Here is a 24,498-nt window from a genome sequence, read left to right on the forward strand (position 1 = left end):
CTTTTATGATTTTTCAGCCCTTTTCTGACTTTATAATGGGTGTGTATTGCACAGCTTAGAGTGCGTGATGTCACCGCTAGAGTGAAGAGCAGCTTGAGATTCTTGTGAAAAAAACATTTGTGTTTTGCCACTGTGTCCACAATCTTCACTCTTCATGCATAATTTCTGGATGTAAAAGTAGCTGATATTGTCCTTGTCGTAGAAAAATTACTGTGGAATCCCACAGATTTCCACATTTGACACAGAAGCCGTTAATTGAGATAATTGAGATGTTAGATAAACACAAACCGGTTATTAAATGACAGGCTCATCACAAGCATTTCAGTTAGGATTCATTCTGTGGGGCTTTTATTTAAAAATGGCGTGTGTGTGTGTGGGGGGGGGGGTGGAGGAGGGGGGAAAGATCTAGAAATGGGGTACCGTGTTCTGTGGAAGATGTTTTTGAAGCAAAGTTTAACATTGGTCTCTATGGAGCAGAAAGTTGGTTTTCCTCTCAATTAACGGCATTTTAAAATGTGTGTGTGGGGGGAGGGGGGGTGGAGGAGGGGGGAAAGACCTCTAAAGATCCCTAAGACCTGAATGACTGTATGAGAGAGACACAGAGAGAGAGGAGTGTATGTGCGCGTGTGTCTGAGTCTGTGTTTATCAACATCACTAATTGGCTCAATCGCGAACACCTGTGTGCCTGAAGCCATTTGAAAATATTCTCCATAGAGATCCCATTGAAAATAAAAAGCTTAATAATTCAAAAAGTTTAAAGGTTAGAAATATGAAAAGTCATAGCACCCCTCTGGTGAAAGAGCTGAACATTTTGATAGTTGAATGGTTTCTGTAGCTTAAAAAATGCTTAACAGCATTCCAACAATAAAGAAACAGGATAACAATATTGAATATTGGGTTTAGTTAATCATCAGGATACTTCAGATTTAAGTTGTTGATACAGACACTCTAGGAAAGATTGCAGTAGAAAGATTATTGAAGTACATGAGATGAGGTGGCCGGTTGACTCTCCTTTGGGCAAAAAAGCTGCTTTCTGTAAGAAAGAGTTGCAGTCTTCCACCACACAAATGAGATTGTTCAGCCGTTACTTTCTCCTGCATATCAGTCGACAAAGCTTGCGATTGTATTCCCTCTCAGTCACATGTGTTGTCTCTGCTTGACACTTCCTCCTCCTCCTCATGGTAGGTGGCACAACGGCTGTTATGAAAGCAGGAGCCTTTTCAAAGATAGCCAAAATAGGAGCCCTGCGCTGTTCAACAGAGCGACCAGAAATACTATTTGTCATTGTCCCGGTGACTCTTGCACCACGACTCCTCGAGCATAACAGTGCGAATTAACAGATCCCGCAATCCTTTGACACGTGCGCTCGGTAATTAACACTGAATGGGCAAAAGCTGACTTCTGGTTCTACAAACTTCTGGTTCTACAAATTGCCGGCACCACAGGAGCCTTCCTGTGGTGCCGGCAACACATTTGATTTTATTTCACTTCTTTAATCCAGCTCAACTTTCACAGCTATCCTTAACTTCTCTTCTAGTCAGACACAATACAGCTTCCAGGCAGCAACAAACCAAAAGGACCAAGTGGTGCATCATCATGGCTGAATCCGTTTGCCTCAATTGTGATAGTTGTGGGACAGGAAACTAATTATTTGCTTGAGAAAAAAAAACAACAACCATACAAACAAGGACAAAATTAACTTCCACAAATCCGTCTGAATAGTCATGTAAACAGGAGTATTATGGGGGATTGTTCGTTTATGTAATCACTATATGTTGGCAGTGTTGTCACATGTATACATAGCTGGATTAATTGAATGCAACCGTATTCAACGCTTAAGTAAATGTAATTAAAAGGCAGCCCAAATAATTGTGGATTTTATTTTTATTTAATTAAAAAATGTTACTTGAAGCTGTTGTAATTGCACAGGTGACTGGATCATTGTCTTTAAAATATAGTTGGTTCTCATTATACAATATAAGGGTAACATAGTGGCAAATGTGTAAATAAAGAAATAGCAACCGCTGACTACTGCCTGCTATTTGTTTCATGAGAATAGGGCCTCCTGTATGAAAGACACTGTGTGTCTGAGACAGAAACTGAACACATTACAACCTCCTCCTGCACACTGGAGGATTTAAGAAGTAAGTCTATGATAAAATTCTACTTTAATGAAACATAAAGTAACAGTAATATATTTCAATTCACTTCTCAAAACTTATCTTTTCATAAAAAGCGTTTTATTACTGTGAGCACATCATCTTACTTCCAACATGTCGAATCTTTTTAATATCACTGCCTTCTATCTTCATATACTGCTCTTGATGTTATATTTCTATGCATTGCAAATGCCTGATTTTTTCATAGCAGTGCTGAAATGCTTGTTTTCTCTTGTGTTTTCCTGTTCTAACCAAGTTAAGCACTTTGTAACTTTGTTTTGAAAAGGTGCTGTATAAGTAAAGTTCATTATCACATTACAGGACCACATCACGAATGGTGTGTCGTACAACATGGCTTTGAATTTGCACTGCAGTGCTCTGAATTGAGGCATAACGTCGTGCAATCTTTTCAACATCAGTCATTTTTCAACCTTGAAGACTCTGAACAACTGCAGCAATATCTTGCACATATCTACTACCAACAGTATGCCACCTCTTCCTGCAACTTCACTAATACAACAAACGATACAACAGAGATCCAACAGCAATGTTATGCAAAAAACTGATCAGCTAATTCATTTGGGTAAAGCCCGTTTGCTACGATGTACAAAAACATTTCAGCATACCCACAGGAAGTGTGCGTCCACATCGGATTACTGCAAACAAAGAATATCTCGCCTTTCATCTCTGCAGTTACTCTGCTACCCTCTGCTTTATCCCTCTATTTTCTGCCAGTCGCTGCCTGTCTTGATGCATTTTCAGTGATGTTTGATAAAGGGAAAATTATTCATGAAAACCAAGTCAGTAATGACCATCTCCGACATCGTTGCTGTATTCAGGTGTACTTTCCTGCCACATTAGATCCACACCAGCATGCTTCTCTTAATGGCGATGGGAGACAGTGTGAGGAAGCTCTTAACTGACGCACTGTGGAGATAACATGGTCGTAACATGGAACCCAAAGAACCTATAAATAATATCTGTGACTATATTGCTACAAACATACCAAGGGATACATTTCTGAGGACATACAATACAATATTTAGGACATATCAAACATGCCGAATATTTAATTGACTGTAAGAATTTACCTCTCCCGTTCAACCGTTGACGTGAACTTTACTCAAATTATTAATGGCATATTTGACATTTAAACCCATCAACACTCATTAGCTACTAATTGCAATGCAATTCTGCAGCTTCTGGGAGAGCACTTATGGCCCCACAAAAAATGATTTATTCCCCACACTAATAGATCTCCACTAACAAAAACGCATTTATCTAAATTATATTTAATAGACTGACAGATGGATAAACATATAGATAAACAGATAATATAACAATTCCAACATATCCACTCCGCCACCAACGAGAGCCTTACTTGAGAGTCTGGCAAATGAATAAATGATTGTGTTGAAGCTCACCAGTAGGATGTATATTCATACATTTGTGTTTTCATGGCTGATTTACTGTAATAGGTGTTGGCATGGAGACAGCAGGAGAGCACATATACTGCATTAGTAAATGCTTGTCATTGGTATTATTCCCTCTAGTGAATAATGCAGAGTGATGAAGATCACTGAACAGTGTTCTACACCAAACGGCTGGGTTGTACGGCGTCCTTCCTTCCTTCCTTCTAGTACAGACTTGACTTGTGAGGAATGAATCTTTGATGACGTGTTGTAAGTTCCTCCAACATCTCAGTGTTGGGCCGGTGCGACCTTACTGTGCTAGCAGAGATGACAGACTTACCCTCAGGCGCATCAGCGTCACAGGTCCTTGTGGTGCCAAGAGTAGCATTCCCAGATGTAGAACCGGCTGAGGGCATCTGACTCCGATCGGAAAACACAAGAGGCATGCATCAGTTTAGTAACGAAACACTACAAACTACTGCATGCTGTACAAACTAAGCGTGGCTTTGACAATAAGTTAAATCACAACCTCTGGACATCTATAATACTAGAACTGCACCCAACAACAGCAGCCTTTTACTCAAAAATGATAAAATGACAAAAGAAACATTGGTTCCATGATGCCTGAGTTTTACCATTGGTAAATTAAATAAATAGACTTGATTCAGATCCTAACAGAGCAACAGAGGCATTTTTATTTACATTTATTTCAGAATAACTTTCACTGAAAAAGATAAGAATGTACAAGGTTACTCAATTAACTACACATATATATATATATATATATATATATATATATATATATATATATATATATATATATATACATACATATATATATATATATACATACATACATATATATATATATATATATACACATACATATATATATATATATACATACATACATATATATATATATATACATACATACATATATATATATATATACACATACATATATATACATATATACATACATATATATACATATATACACATATATATACATATATATACACATATATATACATATATATATACACACATATATACATATATATACACATATATACATATATATACACATATATACATATATATACACATATATACATATATATACACATATATACATATATACATATATACATATATACATATATATACATATATATACATATACATACATATATACATATATACACATATACATATATATACATATATATACATATACATACATATATACATATATACACATATATATATATATATACACATATATACATATATATATATACATATATATATATATATATATATATATATATATGCTAGGCTGGTATATATTACACTGAATGTATTCAAACCCTGTAAGTGAACAGACAGCAGCAGAGAGGAATACGCCAGTGAATCATATAGAGCTGCTTCTTTACTCTCATTTAGAAAGAGGATGGTTCAGCAAAAACAACACTGTGTGGTTCATTTCAATTATGGTGTTCAAAAGATTTTTTCGAGGCGAAGGATAGACGCAAGGGTGCGAGAAAGAGAGAGCGAGAGCATATACCGGTAAACAACAGACCTACACAGTAGAAGCTGTATATAATTCGAGGGCCAAAGCACAAAACCTCCTACCTGCAGAATTTTCTGATTGCCGGATTTCATTTTGGATGATGAGAACAAGGAAGGCTGTTCATATTCAGTCTGTTTTGAAATAATCCCGCCCTTTATTGAAACAATTTCGAGCATCATTTTGTAGAACCTCTTCCAACTTGCACCAAATGATGGAAAGATTGCAAAGATCCTATCTGCAAAATGATCCAGGCATTTTTCAGATAGGAGGTTTTGCTCTTCGGCAATCGCAAAGAAGTTGAAAAGAATAAGAGTTTGAAAGCCCCGCCATCACCCAGCTGGGACCGGAGTGGTTTGAACCCGCTGACTGTCCAACACTGCCACCATTAGAGGCCCGTCGTCAGAGCTAGTTCTCAGAGCAGACTAGAACTGCAACAACATGTACGCTGTTCCTCACCTGTACAAGATACTTCTGGCTGCCATACATGACGTATTGTGGGGCTAGGCTGTAGATCATGTAGCTGGTGTGAAGGACAATCAAGAGAAGAATCATACAGAGGAACAGCAGAGCCTGGGGGCGAGTTTTCTGAGGTCGGATTTTGTACAGCTGAAATACAAGAACATGTTGATGTTGTTAGTGTCAATGATAATATTGCGATATTTGCATAAAGTTTGACACAGAAGTAGTGTCTTAGCTTACCCTTATCCAGAAGAACCAGATGCCCATGTTGCGAATGCCAGCCATGGAAGTGACCACAAAGTACACGGTGATGACTGTGATCAGGATGTAATCCAATGGGAAGACCTATGAAGCCAGAGACAGAGGTCAGCGACAACTCTCTCTCTCACACACACACACACAGAGGTTGCTTCGAGCTGTTAATGAGCAACTACCATCAACACCACTTAGTCTAGCCCAACTAATGTAAAGCAGAGCTAGCTGGTCACTGTGCAGCGCATTTAGACATCGTCAAAACTGTATTCCTACCCTTTTAAATATATATACAAGTAAACATTATTGATTATGTTTTGCAACCTGTAATGTTCTGATTTAATTCCTTAAATACCAAGGTCATACATCCAAACACTGGCTGTAGACGTTTAGTCAATGCCACTGGCTATGAAGCAATTCTTAAATGCTCGGAGCTGTCAGTCATTTCTCTCTCTCTACACTCTGCTGTTGAATACTAAGTTTAACTGAACGGCTGCGATGACCTGGAGGCAACAGTCGTGATCTAATGTGTGCATCGCAATGGGTTTATTCTTTTGGGCAATATCACATTAAAATATAAAAAGGGTATTAAATGGGATACAAAGATTCACATCGTGGTTTTATTTTTTTGCCCTTTTTAATCAGATTTCAAGATTGATAAATACCCAGAATATTTAAGCTCCAAGTTTCCCATCAACCCCCAGACACAACACTGACCTCCAGACTTTTACAAAAAACAATAAACAGGATTCCCTTATTTAAAGGGCACAAACAGAACAGGCAAGAACAACAAATAAATACATTTTGATTCATTAACCAGTTCTCAAGAGGTCATGCCTTCGATAACAAACTGCTAAATCATGTAATTAGAATTTAATTTATGATATTTTATGATCGGTGGAGCAGTGTGATTTGTCCCTCATGCAGATGTTGTAAACGTACTCATTCATCTTTTATACACTGCTCTACAGAGAAAGGTTTATAATGGCACCTGATCGGATGCACACTGTAGGCTCCTCCTGAGGAGCTTACAGTGGTTGTACAAACCAGTCATTGAGTAATTCTGTCTAAAACCATTTGCTGTCGTGTGCTCCAGAGAGCCTGGTGGTGTTGACTTCATACGATAATCATTATCGTTGACAGAGGAAAGTAGGCAGGGCTGTTTCATTAGACTGCATTGTGCTGCAGCGTTTCCTCATGTTATCCATCTTCTGTAGTTTTCAGAGGTAGCCGCATTTATTACAACTTACTGGATGATAACTCCTGCATCGTCGCGCACTGCCTTGTAAATGAGAGAATCAGATCAACAGCTGGTTCATAAATAAACCCAGTTGTGCCAGCTAATCAATGCATATTTTTGCAAGACTTTGTCACAAACTTGTTAATCAATGTCTCTGTTAATTTTCCGCGGTCATCATTTCTGTGCAACTATCCTTTATCCTTCTTATTTAATATCTATTGTGCTCCAACGTGTAGCTGTGCTAACTGTGCTTGTGAGTTATGATTCATGCGGGAATCATTTTCCTGTTTGTAAATGTATTAACTTACGTTCTTTGGCAAAGTATAAGAGGTGCCTATCGGACCACAAACTGATTGACATATAAAGCCATATGGCTCATCAAGTGTATAAGGCTGCTTTTGGAGATGTTCTTATTTCAAAGACCACCTGCAGTATATTGAAGCACATACATTTCAAGTTTTAAACTGTGCTTAATTTAGGTTAATGATGATGGGAACTATGGCTTTAAGCACATCTTAATTGAGGGTAATCATCTTTTGGTCGAGAGCGATGAGAGGAAACTCACGGGCTGTAAGGCTAACAGAAGCTCATTGAGAGGATTGGTTAGGTTGGTGCCAAAGATGATGAACCCGGAGCTGATGCCCGCAGAGTGGAGAGCTTTGTCCAAACTGAAACACACAGGAAAGACTTGTTTAGACATCTCCAGCGTGACACTCGACATATAAACACAACTATCACATTGTCACACTGACGGCTTTCAGAATGATGGGGCTACAGCACATAGTATGACTTACTTTGAAATGAACAAGGTAACGGTGAACAGCAGTGCAACCAGGATAAAGAAAATGCCCAGCAGTATCTGAAAAAAAAGTTAAATAAAAAAAGACATCATATTACATTACAAAACAACCAAATGAGGGCTCTACACCTTTAGTGAACCCCATGACTGAACCCCACTAAGGAAATGTTTACAAAGGCGTCTACAGGGTCAGCAAACAGAACCTTCCCGTCATGTCTTTTGTCAAGGAGAGACCATATGGCTTGGCCAGCCACCGTTTGGCACCGACGCCTGCGGTGACGGGGGGGAAGCGATGGCACGGCCCAGACAGAAGAGGGAGGTTGCAACCAGGGAGGCACGAGGTGGACGGCAGCCAAAAAGGCAATAAACCCAATAAACCGCTCACCTTCAAGAGGGCCCTCAAAGCTGGAATATATAACAAAAGATCTTTTTACCAGCCGTGGTGATAAAAGAGCAGGCGGACACGTATGGTGACATATACAGTGCTATTGAAATATGTCGCAGTGATTTATAGCTCAATATAAAAACTCAAACATTAAACAACAAAAAAAAAAAACTTTGATGTAATTTCTCAATCATTGTAGAAAAGCCTCAATTACAATCAGGAAACTGATAATCAACACACTTTATCGTTATTGTTGATATCGGCTTGATATAAACAACAACGTACAAAGTGAGGAAATTAAACTGCCCTCATCTCCCGATCCAACCAAAGAAAAGCAACAAGAGGAGATCGTTTAACTTTGTTATGCGGACACAGTTATATAAATATATATATGATTTAGGATTTATTTTAATATCTTAAATGAAAAGGTAATAAAGCATATTTTGACAAAGATAATTATATTATCCATTACTTATCTAAACAGCTCTGCTTGAAAAATAGCTTTTTTTCCAGTTTTATGATCCATAAAATAAAACCACAATTTGTGAGGTCCAAGCTATCTTTAACGCTGGACTCAATAAGTCATTTTCTCCCACCACCAGGGTTGATATAAAAAGGACGGCATGTGTGTTGAGAGACAGTGGTGCAACTGCACAATCATTTGGCTTATCACTCTACACGAGTGCCTGAGCATACAGTAAATAAATCTCCCAACTCATTACCGTTTAAATGTGAGTCTGGGGACCGGCATTAGCAGCAACCCCCTTTGGTTAAAGACAAACTGGTTGAAAATGTTTGTGCACGCCTGCCGCGCAGTAAAATACTGGAAAAATAAATAGCAGTGGGAAAGTAAAACCGGAACTAGAATAAAGATGTTTGATCTCGTCCTGCTAAATATTTTGACTACCGGTACATTGCCATGCCGTGAAAGAACGGAAAATAAAAGGCAACGTCAAGCACGCTTGTTATTATGTATGCATAAATGAAATAGAACATGAAATAGAACATGATTAGGAGGGTGTGGAGAGTATTACAGTGGATCATCACGGTGCCATTTTGGCTGGTCCCATTACTCTACCGTGATTTCTGTGCTGAAGGGGGGGGGTTCTTGTGCTGCAGAACAAATCTGTTGCACAATAAAATCAGTAAATCCTTTTGATTGTCTAAGGTTTGGGAGCGTAATGACCCCCCACCCAAACACATTTAAACCATAATGGTCAGGACAGACTCAAATTAAAATGAAGCATTTTGGGGAAATTAGAAAAAATGCAATGCGACCGACTACAAAGACGCTAATGATCACAGCTGTTGCACCCGAGTAACGAAGTGGGTTGAGATAAGGACACGGGAAGTTGATTGCTGGTAATAGGCAGCCTTGAGGGATTTGAATTATTCAAGTTTTTTTTCATTGAACTGTGTGAATTGGTTGGGTTCAATGAGTCTCTTCTGCGTCACTTGGATGCATCTTTTCTACCACTGTAGGAAACGGAGTAAAATGTCAGTTTATTAACTGATCAATGTGACGTGTGCAGAAGAATTCCATTCTGTATGATGTGGTGCAGGGATCCGGGCCGCAGCATCATATCTCGATGTTCGTACCAACCATGTCCAATGATGGTACTGCTTTTTATATTATGCAAGGGATGTTATAACCCATCTCCTTCCCCAACCCCCTTTTGAAAATTTGAAGATGGGAACAATGATATTGAAATAGCATAACAAGGCCCAAGAAATTGGTTGCCCAACCCCAACAAGATGTAAATCAAAGTGTGTGGTTGCTGTGGTTTATCCCGGGGGAACCATGACATCCTGCCTGAGAGATGCGAGACTCCCTGAGAGGCTTCAGAGTAAATTAGGTGGAGAGACTACCCGTGGGAATCGTGCAAATATGTGGATGTGTAAAGTAGAACTAAAAGTGAATCTGGAGCAGTCCAGGTTAGAACTCTAGTGCAAAAGAAAACTGTAGAAACTGTTGAAGATACTTGCCTCAACAAAAGTTCTTAAACTACACAACTTTTAAGTAAAGAAACACAGAATGTGGTAAATTGTGCAACCGTAACCTACATCAGCTCAAAAAAATCAATTAAAGCAAGAAGAATGCAATATACTGACGTCGCATACGATACAGTCCATTTTCGGACATAAATTTACTTTTATGGGAGCCAATTACATAAGGCAGACTCACCTTCAAAGGCCTGAGAGCCCTGCCCACTTTAGTGCAGCAGTTCCTCTCTGCAACTTCCAGATGTCTCCCCCTGCGCTGGAGCACCTGCAGTTTGCCCTCCAGCTCCTGCAAGTTGTTTCTGTCCCTCGAGGAGAGGGGACGGCCATCTTTGCACTGACGAGACAAACAAAACAAGTCAAGAAATGCACAAATGCACGTGTGTCCACTTGTTACACGGCACAGTTAGAAGCAATATCAGGGTATGTCATGTAAACAGCACAGATAATACAAAAACTGAAGTATGCTGCCTGCATTTGAGGGGTTGGTTGATAAGGACAATACTATCCATCCAGAAGTGCATGCAAAGACAGAGGGGCGGGGCAGAGAGATAAAGGGGAGGGGCTGATGATACACTCATTATACACAGGGGAGAATTCACAAAAGGATTGCGAAGCTATTGCGGCCACTAAACCTGCACAAATAAGACAAAAGGACATTTTCTCACCTAAGAAAATAGCATCTTGGTGCTCCTACGCTGTGTGCACATATTTAAATTATTTAGTATGTTAATATTTAATGGTAATCAATGCAAATGAGCCTCATTGCAAAAACAGTCCAATTCACAGATCAGCTTTACTAGAAGCATAACGTTGCTGGTAACTGAAGTTCATTTATTAGCGGTGCGTGTCATGCCCAGATATTCCAGTGATCTCTGCTTTAAATGTCATGTTCTTGTACAGTCTGAAGGTGTCAGTTTGCAAACACAAACAGCACAGACCGATCCCAAATGTGGTTTCTCTCCGTCCCGTTTAAATTCCTGAATGCCTGAACCTTTCAGGAATGCCTCTGCACCTCGTTGATCAGGTCCTGAAAATGTCACATTTCATTTTTCTCTCTACAAATGTTCTTCCTACCGTGTTGCTGGTGCAAAGACACCATTTAAACTTGGTCACATGGATGATTGCAATCAGACGCAAAAAGGACAACGTGCCCTCAGCTGCAAAACGTTATTGGCGTGTTTACGCTTCACGATCATTCGCAGTAATATCTTTAATGTATCGGACCTCGAGACGAGCGGTTGCAGGCGATGACAATTCATAACAATAGCAGCCGCCGCGATTCCATAAAAAAGAAAGAGCAAGCATTCTATAGCACAATATAATTGTTGTTGATTCATCTGGAGAGGATCTATTGTGTTTTGTTCAATGAAGTTATTACATGAAGTGTAGATAATCTGCACCAGGTGGTGATGTCCCATATCGCTGGAAGCGTGGCGCCAGTGCTTTGTGCCATTTGGTGAGACAAACCTTGGATTTGAGCTTTTCTATCTGGTGCTCGACTTCATCGATGTCCTCTGTGTTCTCCAGGCGTTCATACAGCACGCTCCGTGTGCCTTTTATCAGATTCAAAGGCAGCACAGACATACCATATGCCTGGAAGACAAGTGAAAAACATCCATTACAATCACACATTGTTGTCAGAGTGGAGTGGCACGTGCACGCACACACACACACAGACCTTTCTTGGCCTCCCGGGCTTTGTCTTTTTTTTTGGGTGGCGGAAGAAAAGATTAAAATGGTGGAATCTATAATTGTGCGGAGGTTTATTGGTGAATTTGCTGCAACCATTTTGTGTAGACATCGCTGCCTCATATCACTGTGAAGCAATTTGCAGCTTAACAGTGCCCCCATGTGATAGCACCTCTATCCAGGATTTAATACACTTTGTATGAGCAGAACTTGAGAGAGAAAGATCTGGGTTAGAAGACGGGGCTACACGACATGACATGAACACAAATCAACCTCTCGTTTCTATTAGCGGTACATACATTGTATGGATAATAATAGCAAGACATACAGGAAGACCTACACACACACACACACACACACACACACAGTCAGCAAAGAGAGACAGAGAGAGAATGTGTGAGCAAAACTCAAAAAGACATTTTCATCTATCAGAGGGCTTCAATCTCGGCTGGAACTTTAATTAAAAACGAGGGACATCTCTGATAGCAGGAAACGCTCCAATCAATAAAAGGGAAAAGAACAGCAACAGGTCGGTGCTTTCTTGCTCTCCGCACTTTAACCAACTTGGAGAAGTGCCATTTTTATGGGTTCATAATAAAACAAAGAGGCCTTCAGAGCAAAAGAAACTTTTAGCCCCGTCAAAAAAGGCTCGGTCCACTTTATTCTATTTTTCAAGTGGGGGAAACGTCAGAGCATATATTTTTCTAAAACAACTTTTAAGAGTTTCTGAGTGTTAGGTAGCATTAAGAGAGTCGCATGGGATGCTAAGTCAGTCTAGACTATTATTAGTCTCTGCTGTGGATCTCTGCTACGGGCGAATGTCGCCTCCTGCAATGAATCATGGGGCTCTTAAGGCCGGAGCATGTCCCGAATATCAAACGCACTCATAAAAGGAAAACCTGTCCTCGATCCCCAGAGAAACATTTCCCTACCCTCAAATGTGCAACTACATGGGGGGAAAGAAATGAGAAAATGTGTTCCTCTGCTGGAGTGAACATTTTTAGTTCACACATAATCATGCATGATTGTTAGTTATTTTAAAAACCCACTGTGGTCAATAATTAACAGAAATAGCTTGGAGCAGGGTGGATGAGAGTGTGTGTGACTCAGTGTGTTGATGAGGGGGGGGGGGATCACATCAAGACTCCTCTTTGTTGCGCCTTCTACTTGTGATAGTGGAGTCCAAAGGGAGGAGGAGCCCCCCCCCCTCTTATATTCTCAAGTGGCTTCTAGCTAGTTCAACACATTTGAAATAACCAGGCTAATCTGCATTTAAAGATATCAAATTTAACACATTCCCATAAATCCTGTAAGTTTGTCATTCATGCCACATGTGCCGGTTTCACTAAGCTGGTCGAAGCAATGAGAGGGTGATTAAGGGCCATAAGGGTCATGAAATCACACGTCCTCCACGAAAGATTTCTGGTTAAGGCTGTTTTTGTCATTTTGTTTTCATTGTGTGCCTCCCATATCTTCCTTTAATCCAGATGATCGACTTGTATATTGAGGAATTTAGAATTGAAGAGATGGTCGCCAGTTGTTGCCCCTGACAATTCAAAAGGTCAAACACAATGTTCCTTTTTTTCCTAAAAATGGGTTTTACATTAGGCTTTAAAATGTAATAAAAACTGAACTCTGGACCTTCCACCACATGTTCTGTATGTTGGTACGTTTACACATTTCAGGGAAGATTATGAAAAACCCTGCCATGGTTGACGGGCTTCCACCTCCACAGCGCTCTTTTGGGTTTCTGAAGACAATGTACCAAGTTTGACCTTTAACCTCTTCTATAATTACGGTTATTGCAGTAAGCCTTCTGCAAGGTGAAAGGGCCATTACAATCAGTGGCGTCCTAATCATAAAGTTGTCTCACATGCATCGTTCGCACCCTAATGCACTTCTGTTTATCAATTATTAATCTGTCAATGCGAGCTCGTTAATATTGGGTATTTGCCGGACGCACAACGGCTGCAGAGAGAGCAGGGAAGGTTAATTGTTGTGTCTGTTATCAAGTTATACACACAGTCGACACGAATTAGAGAGACCTGCTGCCTGTGATGTTTGTCATTTAAAATCTAAGAAACGCTCAAACTGAGAAGCTGCAAGCCTACGTCCAGCACAATGCTCTTCTTGGCTAATGATAATTAGCGGGTTTAGCATATCCTTGTATTTTGCCAGCTTCAGTGTGTGGATGCCCTCGCCGATCCACATGCCCGCACTGGACAGCCGGCTGTGGTGAAGGACAGCTGTGGTGCAACGCTAGCAGGCTGAGGTGGACAAAACACAATCCAGGATCGTAAAGAAAGGATCGGATTTTGATCGGGTCTATTTTAGCAAACACTACGCCTGGATTGGCTCGGGGCTTCTCTGTAAGTACAGATATAGACACGGTGTGGTTGGTGAGTCTACGTCAGTATCTGCTGCTTTAATGAGTATCCCCATATGTTTGTTTTTTTTAGCTTGCTTAATAGGTATATACACTTTAATGGAAAGAGGACTTAATGACTTGCTAATGCTCCTTTTATGTAGTTCTTCCCGATTATTTGTAAGTATTTTACTTTTTGAAAATACTTAAGAAAAATAGACTAAAAAAACTCTACTGCGGGGAATCATGCATGTTGTATTCAACATTCAGTTATAAAGTGGGAAAGAAATACAAATTCTAAAATCTGATTTAAATATAAAACAGAGAAGACAAACAAGGTGTGAAATGATTGGAGAATCCTGGAGTACTGTACGTAGTGGCGCCCCTCTGATCCACTCAGAGACCCCGCCTCCTCGGGTCAGTCTCAGGGCAGGTGAGTTGATCAACAGACATTAATCTTCTCAACTTTAGTTCAGCGTCAGCATCTTCTGGCTGGCAGTTTAAGAGCAAGAGAAAGGTAGGTGCACAGTAGACAGAGCCATGAGAGTCGTAAGTCAACACGCTAGCCCAGCCTTCAAATGAAGTCAAAGGACCTCACACGATGCATGAGACTTAAGAGCGGCCGGACGGCTCTCATGTCATCACCGCTGCGTACAATCACACAGAGCGGGAGATATAACAGAGTATGTGCAAACAGTCCAGGTGATGAGAAGGAAATTTACCATAATAATATATGTGCATTATTAAATAAAATCCACACCATTAAAAAGTGACTGCTCGAGTATGAAGTGACGATGACTGTTCTTCTCAAATCCAATGTAAAGCTAGTTTTCTTAAAAAGGTACAATCTCTCACAGGGTAGCCCGACCCAACCACTATCGCTGTCAACTGTGTTAAAAACAACCTATAATAGCACATAACAACTCAAAACACTCAATTGAGTAAACACAGAGTAAATAGGACTATATGTCTAAAAAAACAACATTTCTATGTACTTTAATTCACTTTCATCCCTCATCTGTCTTAATTAACAGTGCAGATATGAAAACACAGAGACAGTTGACATTAGAGTTACTAGCATTACGAGTACACCCACAGCCTGTTAGTATACAATTGAAAAATGAATCAATTAAATGTATCTGGACTGAAAGTATAATGTTGGTTTGATATACTGTAGTTAAAGGACTTACACTGTACTAGAAGACCTGAGCAGAAAGCATACTAAATGTAGCATTAGTGGTGAATTTACTGAATATTACTGTTTTACCAATATCAACAGCATTTAAACTGTTAAAATCACTGGTTTAAGTTTAGCAGAAAGTAGTACAATGTGCTTTTGCAAGGTGTCTCTGTTTGAATGTGTGTTTATAGAAGAGAAAGCGCCAGAAAAGTGCCAGAAAAAAAGCCAAAAAAAGCTATGACTCGCTTCACTTCGGATTATTTTTAAGTGCACTTGGCTGCAGTGTTATATACGGTTTACATCACGGAGTTGTTTGCATGAAGGCTAGATGGCTACTTCTGCACAGAAAGTAGTGATAAATGTGCAGGAGTCCTGGACTACATTTCCGCTGCTTATGGGACCTGTCACTTACATTCCATTAAGTTAATCAGGCCTAATAGTAACACGCGGTAAAGAATGACAAATCACACGGCTCTTTGAGAGTATGTGGAGGTCGCCACCGAGAAGAGTTTAGCAGCTTGGGAGACGAATAAAGTCGATGAAAAGGATGACAAGTGAGATAAGAGCTTCTGCATTTGTGTCTGAGAGGATAAAAAGGGGGAGGGGCGCGATTGGCTGCATCAAAACAAGGAACATCTCAAACAAAGACACTGGGAGTTTGGATTTCCACAGGGCATTCAGAGTCAATATCAACATGGGGTCAGTGCAAGTCTGAGCATACTTTCATACCGACAATGCACTCGGTAATTACCCGCTCTTCAGAGAAGCAAAGTGAGGGAACGGTGGATACAATCCTAGCAGAGATGGATTATATGTCCTAAAGCGAGATTGGTTCTCCAACGTAATTGACTCGGTAGTGCGTTATTTATTATGAGCTCCACATTCAATTGTTGTGTGATTTGTCAAACGGGACTCTTTGAGCTCAACAGAAACTGGATAGATTGGGGTTGGCTGTCACTTTCACTCTCACTCCTTTGGGTTGATACCAGAGTAGTTTTTCTCCAGCAGCCACTGTTCTGTATTAGTGCCACCCTGACACCAGTGTCACCACCTCCAGCGAACATTCACAGTCCAGTTACAGAGATAACGGCTATGAAAAATGGACAGCATTAACAATGGTTACAGCGCATTTTTCTGATCTAGTAAAAAAATAAAAGGAAAAACTGAAGAATGCTGAGGCAATCAAAATATAGGCATATATTAATGGACACTGAGATAGATATACTGTATATGTATATATAAATAGGCAGCTGATAAGTGGTTGATAAGATGGTGAAGGGTGCAAATACATCATGCAAAAGTCTCAGGTGAACGACGGCGGTCTGAGTAATTTGAGCAAGTGAATACTAGAGCTCTAACATCACAAGGCCACTCCATCACCAGCTACATCTCAACCAAGAAGATGGGTCGCCATTTGCACCAAAAAATATTTAATTATGATATAATAATATATTACTTTATCAGCCACGAGACAGCAGTCTTTATTCTTCAAAACATTTCATACGTCCTATGTCTCAGTAAGCAGAGGTCATAATAAGCTACGGGGCTGGCCGTCATCCCATTGGATGATTAGCCTTAATCACTGTGCAGATACAGCTCGGCTGAACACGCGAGACAACATCGACCGCTCGTCTGAGGGTTCCAACTCACCGTGTAAGTGATCACTGCCAACATGCCGATCAAGGTCAAGGAGCTGATGGAGAACGACAGAGCCGGCAGACCATCTGCAGGGGAAGAGACGAGAGGGCCGTTAGAGGTCTGACCCTCTGACGGAAATATCAACGCACTCTCTGCCCCGTGTGCAAACTATCCAGAGCCTTCTGTCTGGTGTGCACGTTGGCCGTCTTCCAGTCAGCCGTTTGTTTGTTGCAAACTCAACTTTGAGTATGAATACTCTAAAGATGCTTCTAAAAAAAAAGAGACAATTTGACGTATTCTAGGCCCACCTGCATATAATTCCAAGGAGTGCTGTGTTTCCTGGTGGGACACACATTGCTGTAATACTTAGAGTCAAACCTGCTGTTACCAAACTGAAGATGGTATAAAGACAGGAACTAAATGCAAACATTATATCAGCAAGCTACTGTTGGCTGCTGTGGCTCAGTTGGCTGACATTTTGGCTGGTAAACAATTGCCCTCTTCAATGTGTGTGGGGGGGGAATAAATGGAGTTGACGTGCAATTATCTTATAGCAATTCTAATTAATGTAGATGGATACTTTAAAAATACTTAGTTTCCACTGATTAATCTAGAGAAGTGCCCGAGTTATCCTGATTAACTGGGACATAATTTCTGTTGTTGAGCTTTGTTTTAAGGACACTCCACTTCAAAGAAGTTCGGTTTGCTCTTCATGAGGAGAGTTGTTATCATCACTCAGCCTGTGAAAAGTTGTACATCTGAAGGAAGAAGCTTAATGATGTCATAGTGATACTATCAGGGCAATCCCAGCTTGGGTTTGATGGATACACAGTTGAATGAGAAAGCCTGCATTACAAACTGGGAATAGATTTTTTAATTTTTATTTTTATTTTATTTTTTTTAAAGAAGTGGGGATTGAGCAGGTAAGGAGGATCTTTCGGGGTTTTACGGCAACTGTAGGCTGTAGTGTTTGAAAGTTGAACCAGACTGGGGACTACGGTCAGGGTATCTTTCTATCTGCTGCTTTCATTTGGATTATTCTTTTGCGAGTCCCTGGGTTACCTCTTGGTAAGGTGGTGGCAGATATAAAACATCTGCAAAGACAGTAATGACACCACTGGGCCAGAAATTATGATCATACGCAAGTGGAAAAACTAGGGGTTTTAGTTATTTGGGTGAACCTTTTACTGTCTTGAATGTAGCAACGGAGCCCAAGGAACACACATGCCCTCAAACAGAATAACGAGAAATGCTAAAGATTAATAGTTGTACATCTTAAGCAAACCGCACAGCTGAAACTAGGAACAGAGCCCATCTGGAAGGATGCATCTCTCTGCTTATGTTCTTAAGGGGAAAACTCGGGAATTCAATCCTTGATGGGAAGCATGTTATTCACAAGGACAGGGACGAGGCATCATGCTGGTATTCTGGTGGTCTTGGGCTTAATGAATGCACTGTAGCAAAGTCTTCCCCTGGAGACACATCTGGTCACCATTTTTCCGTTCACACATTGATCATGATCGGTTTTTGAACAGCTGGATCTTTCAATGTATTGTCGGTTGAGTTGACGTGTGTCACCTTTGATTGAGGCAGAGCGGGGACCACCCACCAGGCAAGGGCAACAGTAGGTGTCACACCAGCTGGAGTTAGAAGACAGCGATTGATGGAGACTGATTGCCTCCACCCCGTCAAGATCCCACCTGTTTTTTGGGGTTCTAAGTAAAAAGCTACACAGTTGTCCCCTTACAGCTATCCCGCGTCCTCACAGCAGCGACTTCTTAGAGCCCAGCCCACCTGTCAGCATGGACATAGTTGGCTCTCTGCTTGCCTTTCTCCTTGATGGCAGCATTTGATTTGGGAATATAGTAAGTATATATAGTATGGTAAGTATTCAGGGCATGTATAATTTGTGTTGTTCATACCATGAATCACTTTCTTTTCGAGGCACTTCACAAGCAGCAGGACAAAGAGGCGGATAATGGAGATAAATGACACGGCTGCTCCCTATTGTATTGTGTGAGAGAAGAAAACTTTGACATTAACATTTGAATACACGTTTCCTTTTCCCATTGCAATTCTGCTGCAATTGTTTGGTGGCGAGTTTGGTAAAAATAGACAATGTGCTCCATGTTCTGCATGGAGCACATTGTGTCCATGAAGTCCACACAAAGCAAAGGATAGATGTTTGCTATTGTCTATTATCGGAAGTGCCTCCACATCTGTACAGCTTTGATGCCAACAGAAGGGGAATGAGGTAGCTCTCATCTAGCCCTGCATATAGCTTGTGTATATGCATGAGAGAGAAGCGTTTATTAAGGAGCTCCTTTAGGAGTAGCTAGCCGCTCTATGATCAAAGGATGGGATACAGTAGACTGTGTGACTGCAACACTGACCACATTCAGACCTGACAGAATGCGGAGGCCTAAATACATTTAGGAAAGCTATAAAACACCACCAGAGTTGTTGTTTTTTCTATTTGTGTGGTTAAAGCTGAAAAAGTTACATCATTTGTGAAATGGGGATGGATAGAAGTTTGTGTTTAAGAAGATATTTTGGACATATTGTAGCTTTAACCTCACAGTTGAGAAACAACTTGAGGGACGGCAGAAAATGTCGATCAATCTTATCAAGATGAGATCAAGCGCGTCACTTCAACTCCCTCACCAGGAATGTGTCGACTGAAGCCTCAAATGCATTTGGAAAAAAATAATATATAATAGCCTCTGTTCTTATAAATGCTATTTTAAAACCATGGAGGCAAAACACATTTGGACGATGTATTGTGTATGTATGAAGTGGTTTGATTGAGACTCTAAATTAAAATACGAAATGTCACTTATTTCACAGTAGCTTTCATTTTAGAATTGAAGAAGATGTTCTGGAGGCAGGTCAGAGAAAACAAAAGATAATACAAACATGACAAAAACAGACATTTGTATATTTTCTTAGTCTATTCATTCATTGTTTATGTATTTATAATATCAGCAGAGCCCTAAGAGTGAGGGACAGACTTAAGAACCATCTCACCACTTCTATAGACAGCTCACAAACACAGAATAACTCCAGGCTAATATTGCATTACAGTCTGATTGATACGGCTCAGATTTGCTCATACACAGTGTACACACAACTGTATTTCTTCTTCTCTCACTGATAATGAACATAGACAGTGCTCTTCCATGTTCCAGTTAGACTCCCACCCACTCTACCGCACCTTGGGGCATGGCCAAAAATACAAGATCGCACTGTCTGGTCTTGACTAGCAACAGTAATAGCTTCTGATCCGGAGTACATTTGAGCATCATTGTAACATATGTAACGCTGGACCCATTAAAAATGCAAGGGGCCTTAATGAACAGTCGGCAGGGTTATGTGGCATAAGTGCATTTCCTTTACTTAATTAACCTCCCATCTGGAGAGAGAAGGGATGAGGAATTAGAAAGAGGACGATCCTCACATTTCCTCCTCAGCAGCCGAGCTATTTCCCACCGTGCCAAGGGAGGAAGGTTAGGGAGAGTAGGGGTCCGCTATTGTGAAGAGAGGCAGATGGTTCAACTTCCTCCTTGATCCCCGGATGGCAAAAGGCCAGAGGACTGTTAGGAGTCCACATTTGGCAAGGCTCCGTTCAACAAGTGAAGATGCTCATGGAAGGTTTCTCCGCCATTACTGGAGTATTATAACTGGTGAATTGAATTTATTATCGCACATTGATATTGATATTAAGGCTATGAAGTCACACGTATTGGTAGTTATTGAGTCATTCAGTGAGGGCTTGCTGGAAGGTTAATCCACAGTAAGGAGTGGACATCTGGGAATGCCATGTTTGGCAGAAACTTATACAAATCAATATGAATAGTTTTTGTGGCGATTAATCAATAACGGCATGAGCTGTTCTATTATCTTACATGTAGTTACATGCATAGAAAAAGTGACTGTGATCTCCATCTTGGTGCAATCAAGACACACCATATCTGAGCAGATGTGCCTAGAGGAAATATATTTTACCTTAACCGTCCTTTTCCAAAGTTATTTGTGAAATGAAAATCATCGCACAATCAACATAAGTATTCGCAGATTACTGTAATTTGGACATCATCAACTGTGATGCATTACTGCTCGTTCCTTTGTGCCTAAAAACTGTTGAATCTGCCCCACTCATCATTCATCAGCACCTATATAGGTTTCATATCTTAAAGTAATCTATGTCCATTTAAAGTACTTACCTCTCATGTGACCCTAATGAGCATTGCTTTGATTTTAAAACACGCTAACCTCCATTACCCGGTCTTCTATAAAAACTCAAAAAGGGAGAAACACATGTCAAAATCTAGATTTACGGATGAGTGTCATGTTTCAGTTGTTAGGATTTAAAAGTGTGCAAACCTGTCGTCGTTTTGAGAAAACTTGGATATGGATAGGAGCAATGAAAGTGACTTTAAGTTAAATAATAAATATGGTTAATGAAGGTGTAGGCTGGAATGAATTAATTAGTAGAAATAAAGTCATGGTAACAACAGCTATGAAAGTGAGACTACAGCATTTTGTAAAGAGGCCGTACTTACGACTACTTCCAAGCTCTTCAAAGAGGTATTGTACTTTCTCCCACTGGGTGGAATTCTGACCAGGTGGAGGCTCGAGTGGAACGAAGGCTCTGAAAGCAATGAAACGATAATTCAGCAGAAGAAAGGTGAAATGCATTCGGTTACTTCTACACACAGCACACAGCGCACCATATGTGCTTCGGTTTAGTCCTTGTACTGGCAGTGATGCTTTCAGCAAACAAAGAGAAAATATTAAAGAATCCCTGTCCATGCTTTTTATAATCATTCAACAGCGGATGAACATATAGCGGTGTCATTGCTGTTGCTGAGAGAGCCGGAGAAATACTTTCAGAAAGACACACCGCAGCTAGTTCTGTTGGAAACCAGTGACGATGCAGCTTATTTCAATGCACTTCCAGCCGAACATCTCCATCCCACCACACAGACCTTTTATGTCCTGTATAAGGTAATGCTCAGACAGAGTTCACAGAATGTCCTCTGCTCCAGCAACGACACGTCTGAGCTCCATGGTGAATGTCGGTTTTCTTTCTTATCTGCATGCTGACCTGCGCCTCTCTCCTCTGAACGGGTTTTTTCCCTCTGATGTTAGAATTCTCTTTTGTTGTTACGCAAAAGAAATCGTGAAATCAAATGAAAAAGGGAATCAAATAAATGAAGTTAATATTCATTCTCATATATTACATAAATAATAATCGCTGCTGGATACAATGATATATTTCCTGTTTAAATGTGTTTACAGCAAACAAAGTGCATACAAATCATAGAAATGGGGTATATGATTGACGTTTTGCTTATCCACCGCCCCTTTGAAAAATAGATTAATTTACCTTCTTGTCAATGGACCATCTTCTAAACGCTACATCCCCTCCTATCCTTGTCAATTTATTTGTAATGGAACAAAACTAAACTGAAAAGCTAAAGTTGTATAGCCTTCTAGATTTAGCACGATTAACCTCGGCAGATCGGATCAGCACTTCTGTGCTCGAAGGTTTTGGTAGCTTGAACCTTTAGACCCGTTTCCTTGAAGAGGTAGATGAGCAAGTGTTTTGTTTATTGTAATACGTTCCCTCACATCCTGTTAGCTCCTAATTACATAAATCAACAATCCTAATTAACAACTTAGACCCACCGATCACACAGACCTACAGAATTTCCTTTCAATCATAAGTTCTATATATAGAGAGAAAGATGTATCAATTGTATCTGAACAGCTCTTTGATGTTGTGGGAAAAACAATATGTGAAATCACATTTTGTCAACACTTTTAAAGCAGCACTAACATTTATATGTATACAAGCTGAATGGGGGGGGAAAAGGGTCAACAGTATTGATGCTTCAGTGCAGATTCCATTAATCCTTCTTGACAGACAGCTGAGAAATATGCTGCTCTGGGAATCTGCTCGGATACTTTTAGTAAGTTCAAAAAACTGGCAAAAAGGTAAAATAGATAAACAACGTTCACCAGGGGAGGGAAAAGGCATTCGATCAGCATCTCAAAGACTTCCCTTTGCCTAACATGCAAAAAAAGAAGAATTCCAGGTCTCAAAAGGCCTCATCTGCCCCTCCACCATGTGGACCCCTCAGGGCTCCACACTTCATCTCTTTCCTATCAATGAGTTTCCTTTTGGTTAGGTGTCATTTCTCATTCTAGTGTCTGCTGTAGGAAGGAGTAACTTTCTCAAACTCGAGGTATTTCTTACAATGAGAAATTCATGCTTGTGCCTATATGACAATATCATAAACAGAGTTTTAGCTCAACTTGTGTTGGCAAGGTTTCAAATAAAAATGACGGAAAATGTGATGAAATTTAAGGTAAGGAGCTACCATCCAGACGTCTGAAAATCATTGATCAATGATCTTCAGGTTCATTTAATGGCTTAAAGTTTGAATATTAGACTAAGATATGTTAATTGTAAAAGCAACAACAAAAATTAAAAACGTAGCAGTGAAAGATCGGGGGTAATTTAAGGAGCTTAACACCTGCAAGGTACAAAGACAACAAATAAAAGACATGAAGAAAAGACCTCCTGAGTCAACAGTCACTGAACACAACCATTATGTCTCTCAGTATCAGAAAAGCAGGACAGGATGAAAGCTATTGTGTTGCCAGAACAAAGCTGCAATAGTTCCAGTTCATGAGGTAGAAGAGGGGCTAAATTGCTTCTGTCAACAAAACGAGTCCTAGCAACCAAACTTGAGGCCGTTAGAACCTATAGGCACATGTCCTTTATTGTCCCAAAGCAGGTGAGCCTTCCTCCGATGCACCGGTTAATGGTTGAGAGAGCACAATGCATCGTAGAGGCTGAACTCCAGGCATGCTGAGGTGCACAACCAGTATAAAGAAAAGCAGATAAATGGGACATGGCTGGTGATGTGCTTCAATATAGATTTGCATATACAATGTAAAAAAAAAGTATTATATTCCGCATGTGCTTTGTATATAGAGAAAATGCAAAATAATGTAGTTCAGAATCAGATAGACAAGAATACAACCTATATGTAGACAGAGGTCTAGAGTTTCCTCCTGAATGGTCCTGCTGCTGCTGCTCCTCCTCTCATTAACTGAACACAATGACACATCCACAGCAACCCTTCCCACCTACAGTCTACTGAAGCAGAAGAAGCCATCCGTGTCTCCAACTTACCCAATTAAAAGGAGCGCTACGCAGACAATGGCGAATCCTACTGTGTACTTCAGAGCGTTCTTCACTTGCTGTAATAAAAAGGGAAAACTGGTCAATCACAGCCATGAAGGGAACAATGATTGTTCATTAT

The 24,498-nt window shown here is 40.2% G+C and overlaps 1 protein-coding gene across 1 annotated transcript in view; it reads right to left on the reverse strand.

The window, feature by feature from the left end:
* Window positions 1-24,498, reverse strand: part of lmbrd1 (LMBR1 domain containing 1) — a 52,306-nt gene that overhangs the window by 7,916 nt on the left and 19,892 nt on the right. The window contains exons 5-14 of the mRNA XM_079280817.1: window positions 24,369-24,436; window positions 21,724-21,812; window positions 17,174-17,247; window positions 11,757-11,882; window positions 10,471-10,623; window positions 7,896-7,960; window positions 7,667-7,769; window positions 5,850-5,954; window positions 5,607-5,756; window positions 3,912-3,987 (exon numbers count right to left, since the gene is read on the reverse strand). Of these exons, the coding sequence (XP_079136943.1) occupies window positions 3,912-3,987; window positions 5,607-5,756; window positions 5,850-5,954; window positions 7,667-7,769; window positions 7,896-7,960; window positions 10,471-10,623; window positions 11,757-11,882; window positions 17,174-17,247; window positions 21,724-21,812; window positions 24,369-24,436 (1,009 nt within the window). The remainder of the gene's footprint in view (window positions 1-3,911; window positions 3,988-5,606; window positions 5,757-5,849; window positions 5,955-7,666; window positions 7,770-7,895; window positions 7,961-10,470; window positions 10,624-11,756; window positions 11,883-17,173; window positions 17,248-21,723; window positions 21,813-24,368; window positions 24,437-24,498) is intronic.

The sequence above is a fragment of the Melanostigma gelatinosum genome, assembly GCF_949748355.1.
Source record: "Melanostigma gelatinosum genome assembly, chromosome: 12".
In the NCBI taxonomy this organism is placed as follows: Eukaryota; Metazoa; Chordata; class Actinopteri; order Perciformes; family Zoarcidae; genus Melanostigma; species Melanostigma gelatinosum.